General features: G+C 33.7%; 1 protein-coding gene across 3 annotated transcripts in view; it reads left to right on the top strand.

The window, feature by feature from the left end:
• The window catches only part of LOC117167214 (F-box/LRR-repeat protein 4-like), a 140155-nt gene that overhangs the window by 73212 nt on the left and 54421 nt on the right, over window positions 1-12522 (top strand). For 2 of the 3 annotated variants that reach the window (XM_033351988.1, XM_033351979.1), the window contains exon 4: window positions 726-1438. The exons of the other annotated variant lie outside the window; for it this stretch is intronic. In XM_033351988.1, the coding sequence (XP_033207879.1) occupies window positions 726-1201 (476 nt within the window). In that variant the 3' untranslated portion in view covers window positions 1202-1438. Of the gene's footprint in view, window positions 1-725; window positions 1439-12522 lie in introns of those variants that run through there. 3 annotated transcript variants of the gene reach the window in all.

Here is a 12522-nt window from a genome sequence, read left to right as displayed (position 1 = left end):
TATATAAACTGTCAATCAGATGCCAAAATTTGCCAAAGAAATTTCACGTGTCTTAACACAATCAAACTAATTCTAAAGAAGAATCTTTAAAATACCCATAAACAATGCATAAAAATCGATTATTATATTATACTTTTTTGCGTTTTTTGCAAACACTGTGAGGCAGACAAAAAATTTTTCATGAGAAAAATTGTTTATTTCAATAATACCTAACAGTTTCGAAAAAAATTTCTTAATATGTCGATAATTTTAGAAGATATAGCATAAGTTATGTAAAAATGTTTAATTAACAATATTTCGAGAACGACCGTCATCTCGCGAAAGCACCTCATACCGTTGGATAACGGAGACCATTAGGCAAAATATCCATTAAAAAAATTCCGGGGACCTTTAGGTCATACCACCTCTTCTGTGTGGCTCCCGGTCTAATATAAGTTAGTCAACAAAAATATAACGACTAAAAGTCTTTAAAAACAAATCGGCGGCAATTTGGAATTCGAGTGACAGATACGCAATTCAAAAGCCTTTGAAACCCATTTAACAGAAGTGTATGGATTTTTGTTTCCTGTGTGTAAACAAGAATTCGGGAAAAATACACATTGAACCGTGGGTAAGGCGTAACATCAAACTTTAAAAATAGTCGGGGAATGTGGAAAAGCTCATCGATTTTATTTGAAATATTGAAAAACGAACATGAAATTTATGCAAAATAAAAAATTCTTCAGGTTGTTTTCATCTTTCCGACGGAGGAATGACTGACATTGGAAAATTAACAAAGCTCGAGTACCTAATTATGAGTTATACAAAGCTTTCATCGAGATATCTTCGCGGGGTCAGTGTGAATCTGAAAGTTCTGGATTGTTCAAACTGCAAAAGAGTTTCAGACTATGGCTTACATGCTCTTATTCAGCGTACAGTTCATCTTAAAATGCTGATCTTGCAAATGTGCCCTAAAGTCACGGGTTTGCTCGTTCGAGCTATTAATCATAATATCCAGCTTCGGGATACTAAAAATGAAAATTATCCGCTTTTGATCATAAGCAATGAGGGAACAATGCTTGATGATTGGAGAATTTCGCATCGCGTAAAAATTGTGAAAAAAATTGTGCGCAAATTCACGTATGGAACTGATTTTAAGGATGTCTATTTTCATACTGAAAATGATTATCTTCCTATTTCGTACGATTCAGTCATTGACTAGTACGTTTAATTTAGTTTAAGCGTTATTTCAAAATGTGTTTGTTAGACGTGCATCTTAATTGGATTGTATGTATTTAGAGTTGAGTTGTTTTTTTCTTATACAGAAATATAAATCTTCTAAATTACAGGGATATTTTCTAAGACTTTGAGTATGGACGTGCGTTCTTCTTATATGTGGGTCTATCACCCCTTCTGGCTATTTTGACCCGATTACGTAACATTTTTAATTTAATAATTTTCTGCACCATCTACTCTGTATATCAAAATTTCGAAATAAATAATTTTATTTCATCATAAAATTTATTTCTAAATGTTTCTAAATATTATAGATAGAAGAGAAAGTTTAATTGTAAATGGTTGTTTAATAATGGGAAAGAATGATCTTCCTAACGCTTCGCAACCACACTATAATTTGTAACCTTTCTTACATTTTAAAATCGATACAATTTAAATTATGTGAAAAAACTTATTTCGAAGAATTCGAAAACAAAATTAAAACCTTTTTAATAAGTATAACAGATTTGAGGAGATATTGTTTTGTAAGATTTCTGGGAAAATTTTAAATGGCTTAAGTTTGATTTTTAAAAAATGTAAGTTTTGAAGATTTCAAAAAGCGTGGAAAAAGAATATGGAAGACTTGGAGACATTTTAAAAAAAATTTCCAGTATTTAAAAAAATTTTTAATTAACCAAATTTTGCATGGTGTCAAGAAAATGAAAAAAATGTTCCTAAGATTCATTGGGAAATTTTTAATGATTGTTTTGTAGTTCATTTTAGGAGTAAATTGGAAAAAGATTACATAACATTTTTAAGTATTTTCTAAAATTTTTTAAAAGAGTACAAAATTTTTTAACAAAATTTTGAAAATTTGCCATATTCAACAATTTTACAACAATGTCGAGTAAGTTTAATAGATATTCGGAAGTTTCAAAACAATTAAAAAATAATTAAAACTTTTGAAGATTTTTGGAGAGTTTTGTAACGTTTGAAGAATCTGGAAGGTTTTAATGCAATTATTTAAATTCTACAGAACTTAAAAAAAAATTAGGTTAGATTTGAATAATTTTTAGAGATTAGAAGGTTCAGAAGGTATGAGAAGAGTTTGGTTTAAATTTCCCAAAATTCATGTAAAAATCCTCAATAATTTTATATTTTTAAAAGTTAACTTCGAGAGATAATCAAAACAGTTTTTAAACTTATTTAGAAGAATTGAAGAGCTTCAAAAAGAATTGCAGACTTTAAAAGATTGTTAGAAATATAGATTTTTAAAGATTTCATAAAAAAAACTTTAGAAGCCCTCAAAGCATTCCTAAAGGTTTGAAGAAAGTAAACAAATTTTTTTTAATACCTGGGAAAATTGAGAAGAGTAAGAAATTTCTTTAAAATATTCTAGATTATTTTATGTCTCATCTGAAATCTTCAACAAACTTTTTTAATTTTCTCAAGAATCTTATAAAAATTATATTTTTTAAATGAAAAAACAAACTAATAAAATTTATTCCCTTATTCTCAATTCTCAGAATTCGATGTCAGCTCGAATTCAAGTGTTCAAAAACTTAACAAATAAATAGTTATCTGGCATATTTATATTGTATTATCAATAATATTATTTTGCGTTGTTTATGGTATTGAAAAAAAGTTTTAAATTGGTGGATTTCAATTAGTACCTTACATTAAGTAACTTCAATATTTGTATGAATAAAAAAATATTGAAAAGCCAATCATTGTGACTTTAAAATATTGTTTTATTTATTTATAGTCAATACTTTACATTAAAAGACCTTTTTATTTGGAAAACGCCTATTATATTTTAAAACATAATACAAAAAATGTGCCGTAACGGCGATAAGGGAAGGGTATTTATCACTTTGAAAAAAATAATATTATGATCTCGTATATATCGTCCGTTCATATTTAGGGACCGTACTTAAATTATGTAACAGCTAAACGGGAGGAATTTTGTTACGATTTGTTACGATATGGAGCCCTTCACTCATTCATGTACATAATTTTTGAAAATACGCAAAAACTTTCTTCTGAAGATTATCTTTTTAGTTATAAATTGTATTACTTGGTTGAAAATTAAACAATTTCCTTAAAGAGCCATGCTTTTTGGTTACAAATTTAACTGTTTTGTTAAAAATGAGTCTTTTTAGGCTGAAAATCCAAATCTTTTCATATAAAATTATAACCTTTTATTTAAATTTATATTATGTAGCTGATAAGTTAACTGCATTTTTTTGTATGAAAACTATTTTTTTGTTATTGAAAATTTGTCGTTTTAATTTAAAAGTTCACATTTTTTAGTAGAAATATTAAATCGTTCTTAGATGAAAATACAACTATTTTGTTGAAAACTGAACTTCTTCCTAGAAAATATACTTTTCCTTGAAAATTCGTATGTTTGTGTTGAAAAGTCAACTGAATTCTTTCTAAATAAGAATTCAAGTATTTTTTTGAAAATTTTTCTTTTCGATTTAAAAATTTAACTGTTTTAGTAGAATTTTAATTTTTCTTGGACACAAATGCAGATGTTTGGTTAAAAATTTAACAATATTGTTAAAAAGTTATACTTTTTGGCTAAAAATTCGACGGGGGGGGCGATCGGGGCGACCCCCCCCCCCTGGATCCGCCAATGGTCATAAGCCTGGCACACTTTGCCTTATTTTAAAACGTACAGCCCTATGGTCTAGATCCAGATTATGGCACTTGTCGTGCGACACCAAAACCGTAAAACTACACTGCCCTGCAAAAGTTTGAACTCACTCAGAAAAATCGTTTTTTTTTGTATGTATCGCTTTAATTATACCGGAGCTAAAAAAATGTCTCTTTAAAAGGTTGATTGTTTTCAAAATTCTGTTTAAAATAAGCCCAGGGTGAATCCAATTTGTCTAATTTTTAAGTAGATATTGCAAAAATAGTATAAATTTCAATGTTTTCTTAAATTTTCAATAACTTCCGAAAACATCTTGTCTGTAGGCAAATCAGAATAAAAGTTAAATAAATATATTTTTGGGGAGATTACATAAAAAATTCATGATTATATGTTTCATATATATTACAAAAATATTTTTGTTACTAAAAATAATATTTCAATTTTTTCAACATTTTTGTTACAAATTCAAGTTCTTGAGCAATTATAGTTTATAAAATATAATGATTTTCAGTCCTCGAGCCTCGTACTATTTTTCAGCCGTATCATCATTAAACTTTTATTTCAATATGATAGAAAACACAAATTCCTGTTAATCAATTTATACAGTATTAATCATGAAATAATCTTCGTTCCTGTAACTTATAAAATTACTTTGACTATTATTATCATTATTATCTTCCTAGATAATGATCGATTTCGAAATATTTATACTAATACTATTTGTTAGCGATTTTGACCGCTTTGTTTCTTTTACTTCCTCAAAGAGAGCCATATACAGCCATATACAGCCTCAGTACATCTCGAATTAGTCAGCTCTTTGACAACAGAAGCCTTTATCGGCAGTCTAAAAAGACTTTTCTAGAAGAGGAAAATCCAAATCTATGCATTCTGATAACGGAAAAAATTTCCTTGGCGTTAGTCGTGAGCTCAAGGATCTTTACGAATTGTTTGAATCGTCCGAGCACTTTAAAAGAGTGCAGCAATACTTATCAGATGAGAAAATAACTTGGAAATTTATACCCCCCTTATCACCACATTTCGGTGGTCTTTGGGAAGCTGCAGTAAAGTCGTTCAAGCATCATTTTTTGCGTACGGTAGGAGAAACTTTATTGATTTTCGAGCAACTTGAAACCTATGTCATTGAAATCGATGCAATTCTTAATTCTCGTCCAATCTCGCCTATGTCTTCAGATCCCAATGATACTCGCTTCTTGACTCCTGGTCATTTCCTTATTGGTGGTCCATTAACTAGCTTCCCACAGGTGGACTTCACGGGCACAGCTACCAATCGTTTGTCAAATTGGCAGCACGCCCAGCAGATGCGGCGGCATTTTTGGAATAGGTGGCATAAAGAATACCTGAATCAACTTATCGTTCGCAGTAAATGGCAATCTGAAGATCATTGCATCAAGGGTGGATCCCTAGTCATGATTAAAGATGACAATGCTCCCCCCATGCATTGGCCAGTGGGCAGAGTGACAGCAACTCACCCGAGTAAGGATGGAATCATCAGGACAGTTACCGTAAGGATTGACACGGAAGAGTATAAACGCTGTATTAAAAGGCTTTGTCCTCTTCCTATCGACTTTCCTCTCAACGCTGGAGGCAACTAAGACTAACCTGTTACTCTCAAGTTCTATCGACCTTTTTTATTTAATTTTCGCCAAATGTATACATCATTCTCACTCTCGTATCATTTTCATTTGTATTAGGACTTCAATATTATGTTTTGTCTAAAGTATTACAAATTTGTTGTTGAACGCGATTCGTTCAAATGGACCGACGTGTTGGTTTGTAAATAATTTAATGTCATGTATTTTATTATAAATTTTTATACTTCGTGCACGTCGCGCATTCTAGAATAAATAGAATATAATTTATAATGGTTGTTCGTCAGAATTTACAATTTCTAATCAAAACAGATTTCTCAACCCCTCGCTTCATGTAGCCCTATATAAATACCTCGTCTCGACAAAGATGTTGTATGAAAGGACTCTTTTCATCTTAAGATTCCCAGAGAGATTTCAAATTGTCTAGAGTAAACTAATTTACTTCGTCCAAGGTCTCGTAGCCTGAGCTTCTATTTATCCTTTGAACATTGTCGTCAGTCAAGATGTTTATGATTTAATTGCACACGTTGGCTAGCCTCCCTAAAATCTGGAAGTTTTTGAATTTGTCATGTACATTAGGTATCTCCGAAAAGGGCAAGGTACAACCGCCAACTGACCCTCTTCTGCCGTTTCCCATCCAATCAGTTTTCCTCATTTTTCCCAGTTTGACATTTTTGTGTAACTCTTCCTTTGCTAATCACTTTTCATACCCCCAAAAATGTATCATTCGTTTACCAACTCTTGCTATGAAAACGGGTGCGGTAAACCAGTTCTCCAATAAAAAAAACGCATCAACGGTTCCCTGAAAAGGAGAATTAAGAGGCAAACGCAACCGGCTAGTGGAGCAGCTACGTCACCTCGAACGTAGGCAACTATAACGCTGATAAACAGCACTGAGGCTCAGAAGCGAGGCGCTCAAAAGGCTGACCCCTAAAGATGGTGGTGCGGATACGACCCAGCTGGACTCGATACCCACTACAGAGAAATTTGAGCTTTTCAGAAAGGCTACCCGGAGGGCGCTCGTAAGAGTGCCCCCAAATCAATTGGAAAGAATCAGGACCTCCTTCTGTAGGAGAGGGGTCTTTGCATTTGTGGTAGCCGACCCAGCGTCTAAAACTTGGTTAAACAAGGCTGTAGTTGAGTCAACCTCTTGGGAAGGTGCATCTATTAAGGTGGATGGAGTTCAGTTGCTCTAAAAGATAGTAAGGGCTGCGGCATGGTTCCCAGATGAACTGGAAGAACCGTCTGTGATCCTCCGGCGTTTGGAGCGATTCGACCCCTCACTTAGGCCAGCGTATTGGCGAATCCTCAGGCACGACAGTCCGCAGGAAGAGGACACAACGGGATGAAGAATCTAACTCATCCTAGTTGTGCGAATTCCTGAGTCTCAGACGACGGCTCATGGGGTTCTCAACAGAAGGCCCTTTTACAAGTTTGGACAGGTCAACTTTAAGGTACCCAGCCAGGGACAGTTGGAGCCTGTCGAAGTACAGAAAGATTGGGAGCAGACCTAAATGACTGCTCCCGGTCTAACCATTACCTAAATTAACTTACATCACAGCAAAGTCACCTCTGTAATTATGAAGAGGGGCATGGCTGCGAGGCACACAGGTATCCAAGGGCTTGCATTCTGGCGAAGGGAGTCGACGTCGTCCCGATGCTCGAGCTATGTTCTAGAGATTTGATGGTGATATTCACGAATCTTAAAATAATAGGAAGGCTAGTCATGGGATGGTCTTACTTTCCATATCACAGCGATAAAAATCCACCAGTGGAGGTGCCTACTGCAACGGAAGGGGTCTTCCTCTTCTGCTGGGGTGCGACGCTAACTCCCACAATACTTTGTGGGACAGCACGGACGGCAACTCAAGAGGTAACGATCAAGTGGAATACTCGGTCAGGGAGGAATCATCGACATTACTCTCTGTATCGGTACTTTTAGAGTTAACATCAAGAAGTGGAGTTTTAGATGAACCCACTCTCAGATCACTCATAGATAGAGTTTGAGTTGGAATCCATTGTACCTACAGGTCCTAAGTGGGCCAGAAATCAAAGATGAACGGACTGGGATTAGTTTTCCACTGAACTAAGAAGTGACTCTCAGAGTTCCCAGGTCAATTAGAGACGGTGATAACCTTGGGATGGCGGCCGAGATTTTCACGGAAGTCATCAAATCTACTTATGAAAGTAATCATTGAGGGCAATTCGTAAGGCAAAGCATAAAAGCTGGACCAACTTTTGCACATACATCGATAAAGGAGCAGAGGATGAAATCCGGATGCTATTTTCGGAACTGTGAAATTGCCCGGAGGGTGCTCCTCAGATTCTGACGGGAGTACCTTGACTCACCTGATCGAGGTACATTTTCCGGGCTTCACAAAGTTAGGAGAAGAGGGGACAACACCTTCGAGGCAATCAAAGCCGTCTGTCGCCCAGCTGGGCCCGCAAAGGCTGCTAGCCAACAAGATTATTATCCCAGCCAAAGTCAGATGGGCCCTGAAGTCCTTCAGTTCTTATAATTCTCCTGGTCCGGGCGGCATGTGTCTAGTTTTCTTACAGAGTGCTGGTTGTGAGACTTTCTAGGACTAGTCTGATGTTGGGTTATTTTCCGACGGCATGACGGAGTGCGAGATAACATTTTGTAAAATTAAAATGAGCATATAAAGATAAAAACAAAATTTACTCTTGAGCTGAGTTTTTTTCTGAATTGAGGCCAAAAAAGTATGATTAAGCCAAATTATCCAGTTCATGAATGCGATTAAAAGTGCCATTTTTAATTTGAACAAAAAAAACAGCTTATCCCTAAGATATTAAGTTGCTTAATTGGGAGAAAATGAGTTGGACGAGAAAAAGTTAACCAGTTCCAAGTAAATCATTCAAGAATTTGTCGGTTCAAATTAATAATTAATCATTTCTATTTTCATAAACATTTTAATTAACAAATTAAAAAGTTACTCATGGCGGATAACTTCCTAATTCCGCGCGTTCGCAATGAATCAGTGCCATCACTTCGTCCTTCCAGCGTTTAACATAGTTCGAACTTCGAATGTCGTATGACAAATTTTTTAAAATTTATTTGCATTAAAATATGAATCTACGTTGTCCTGTTCGCATAATTAGTTTTACCAACTATTACAATTTTAGAAAGCATTTTAAAAGGTTAGATCTCAGTGAGTGAAGTCTAAGTTTGATGCAAGTTTCGTATAGGTTACATACAGGTTAAAAAATACAGATCATTTATACAGTTAGTTTAGTTAGCACTCATTTTATTGTTAATATATTGTTGTAAGTTACATATATGTTACATAAAGATTCCATAGAGTTTTAAAAACTTGGCCACGTTGGAGCCAAGATACAAAATAGGAAAAACGATGAGTACATGAAACTTACATCTTAAATTAATAAAACCACCCACTATGTTTTTATAATAATTAAAATTCGTAATATGGTATAGAGCTGAACGAGTTGAACTTACAAGACGTGCTGCAAAAATGTAACATTCAGTATAGAGATTTTGCCGGTGATGTTCGCAGTTTTACAAGATATTGTACTTTTACATTGATTATAAATCGTTATTAGCAGAAAAGATAAATACAATAATGAAAATACATTAATCATGTACACAGTAATACAAGATGATGAATTTTAAATGTAGATGAATATCATTTTTGCATTAAATTAAGTAATTCACTTAATTTCAACCAAAAATGGAACTTAAGTGCAGTGTCTCGTATCTGATATAGCCAATATGGCGTCGATAGCGCTGGATAGTAGCGATCAACACTGAGCTCATGATAGTTGTTTCGTCAACGTTGCCTACTTTTATATATGTACTCAGATCTAAAACGGATTTTGAGTATAAATATAATAATGGTACATATGTGATAAAAAAATATATGAAAAAGGATTGAAGATTGATGTTCTGTACCTCGTAGCTTGAAATGGATATAAGTGTCTTGTTTAGTGTCAATTAGTTCTTTTTCCCTACTACTAATACGATCGACTTGGAGGATAAAACAACTAGATTTATTAGGCAAAAATTGAATAATTTGTTCAATGCTCACTTTAAAAAAAAATGTATTTCCTAAAATTATTCAATTTTTAATTTTATATTCATTTCATGATCCTAACAACTGAACGATAGCGCATAAATTTTATGAATTTCAACAATCAGCTGACTTAAATTAACCTATAAGTTTCATTTCACACGCACGCGTTGACGGAAAGTCAATAATCTTTGCGTCTTAAATTAACCTATAAAGTACATTTTACGTACATAAAACAGCTGACTTTCAACTGGCGAATGATCCTTTTGGTTACTTCTGAAATTCAACTGCCTTTTTCTACTGAAATTCAGAATCAAATAATCAATTACAGAATTTTAAAGCTTGTAACAACTAGTGCGAGAACAAATGACCACTATATAATAAAAACGAGATTAGTATCAAAATCACTGATAATTAATAAGAAGAAACATTGGAACTTACATAAATCTATAAAAGTTATATTTTCTCAGACATAAATGCCGGAAAATACTGAGCTTGAATGAAGCTAAACAATCAGCAGCTCTCATAGTATTGGGTAGTGAATTCCAGAGGTTAGCAGAAGGGATAGGAAAAGAATTGGAATATGTAGAAGTTCTGCAGGTAGGTATGTACAGTATATTTCGGTCTCTTCTTATAACATGACTCCGAACATTGTCTACATATTGAAATGGCTCGCGAAGAAACTGAGGATTTTCTAAATTCATAATGCAGTAAAGGTTGACCTCCATAGAATATTTCCGTCGATTTTTAACTCTTAACCAATTAAACACATGCATTTAGTGCTCTCTGTAGTTTTACATCGAGTTCGAGTGACATATCGTCGTGCACCAGACAGCAGTTATCTAAGAGAGGGAAGAACAGCATAGATACTAATTTAATGCGCAGCGACTTATCTAAGATTTTTCTGTTAACTTTAAGAGGATACAATGTTCTACGTATTTTATTGACTACCATATATGACAGACGTGTTCCTGCCAGTCAAGCGAAAGATTAAAGATGACGCCCAAATTGCAAGTAGAATAAGTGTATTGAATAATAGAACCATATGACATTGGCGGAGGTAAAACTGAAGTATCGATGCTACTAAGATAGACAGGACTGTCATGGATCATGGCCTTCGTCTTAGAAACGTTAATGGAACGTTAGTTAGCTGTGGCCCCTGTAGTCAAAAGTTCAGTCGTTTGATTTAAAGTCCCGATCGCCTAAGGTATACCACGAGGAGAACAATGAATATATATTTGAAGATCGTCAGCATAATATAAATATTTAAAAAGTTTAAGGAAAAGCTAAGAATCAGTAATAGGTCCTAAAACCAATTCCTGAGGGACTCCAGATGTTACCGGAAGCCAGTTAGATAACATTTTTTCATCAGGATCAAATACCGCTTGTTGCCTACCCTCCTAGAAATGATCGATTGGACACGATTAATAACGATTATGAGTAATCAAAAGTTAAATCGGTTTAAATTGTTACTAATTGTGTCAATTGTTCTCAATCGGATTGTATTACGGAAATGCACTTGCCTGCAATACGACCTCTTCAGTTTTCGTTTGTAACACACATGACGCGCACATTCTTATTGGTTAGATATTAAATTTTTAGTAATTTAAAAAAAGTTTTAAGTAGAAAAAAATATAATGTTTAGGCGGTATACCGACTGAAAAGTTAAAAGTATATGGATTAACAAAATGTAAAATTCATTCCGTTAAATGATGTGACAGTGATGTAGTATGATTATCAGTTAGGCAGTTTGATTTAGCGGGTATATTATTGTGAAACGTTTGTTTACTTTTTTTCAAATTCATATTGTTGAAATTTGTTTGACAGAGTAAAAAACCGCTTGTGAATAATTAACCCAGTAGGCAAAAAAATTAAGGATGTCGTAGAGACGTATTTGGGACATCCGTAAGACGTCTTTTATAACATGTCTTTTGCTCATCATAGGGATGTTCTTAAAACGTCTAATGTCAGTACGAAATATGTCCCGAAAATGTCAATGTATTTGAGACGTCTTTAGGTCATCGTTAGGACGTTGGACGTCTTAAAGACGTTGATTGGCCTGACATAGGACGTTCTAGCAACGTCCCAAGGACGGTCTTGGGATTTTCATACCTCTGTGCCCACTGGGAAGGCAAATCAAAATGCTGTAGTGAAAACTTAACCCCTAGCTTAGAATAATGGATACCCAATGGAAAACGATTGGAAACATTATAGAAGGTAGGGTGGCGCCAATATTTTGAAACTCAGGCTAAATAAATTATAGGTAACTTATTAAATTTTTAGTAGAAATCTTATCCAATCCTTTTAAGTTTCTTGCAATATAACAATTTTGAATTTATAAATAAGTTTGATTTAAAATTCTTAAAAATTATAGTTTTAAATATTTAAAATATAAAATGTTAAAGATTTCAAATAATTTGGTTTGCAATGCCTAATCATAAAATGTTTTTATTTTAAAGATTTGAAATTATTAAATGTATAGTATTAGATTCATTTAGGTTTCATTAGGTTCAAAATTGAATTGAATACGTGCGGAATTCATCACAACAAATGGTTTTCCTTCCATAAGCACAGACATTTTTTATATTCTCTCTTTCCTGAAACATTGTTATTAATCGCCACATATTTCTGTCATTTTAGTAAAAAATTTTATTTAATAGTGTGAAAAAAGTTTATTTGTGGTCTTTATATCCAGTTGTCATTCTCATAATTCCATCAAATCTTATGTAACCGTATGCACGTTTTTCGACATTGTAGCATATCAAAGAATAAGAGTTTATTTTTAATTTATGAATTTTTTAAAACTTTGAGTTTGTGTCATGGTATTCTCCTTAGTGAACTGAGAGGAATTGAGACTCCGGATTCTATAACCACGCATAAAATTTGCCTGGCCGCTTCAGACGGCTCCAGTTGGCCCCTGATGGCTTGAAAATCAGTTTTCGAAAATTCAACTTTTTAAGATATCACTTCATAGGAAATTTCATGGCGCATTTTTTTTCTCTCGACAAAA

Source organism: Belonocnema kinseyi, chromosome 1 (genome assembly GCF_010883055.1).
Source record: "Belonocnema kinseyi isolate 2016_QV_RU_SX_M_011 chromosome 1, B_treatae_v1, whole genome shotgun sequence".
In the NCBI taxonomy this organism is placed as follows: Eukaryota; Metazoa; Arthropoda; class Insecta; order Hymenoptera; family Cynipidae; genus Belonocnema; species Belonocnema kinseyi.
The sequence above is the reverse complement of the archived record's forward strand: the minus strand, read 5'-3'. Positions and strand labels throughout refer to the sequence as shown.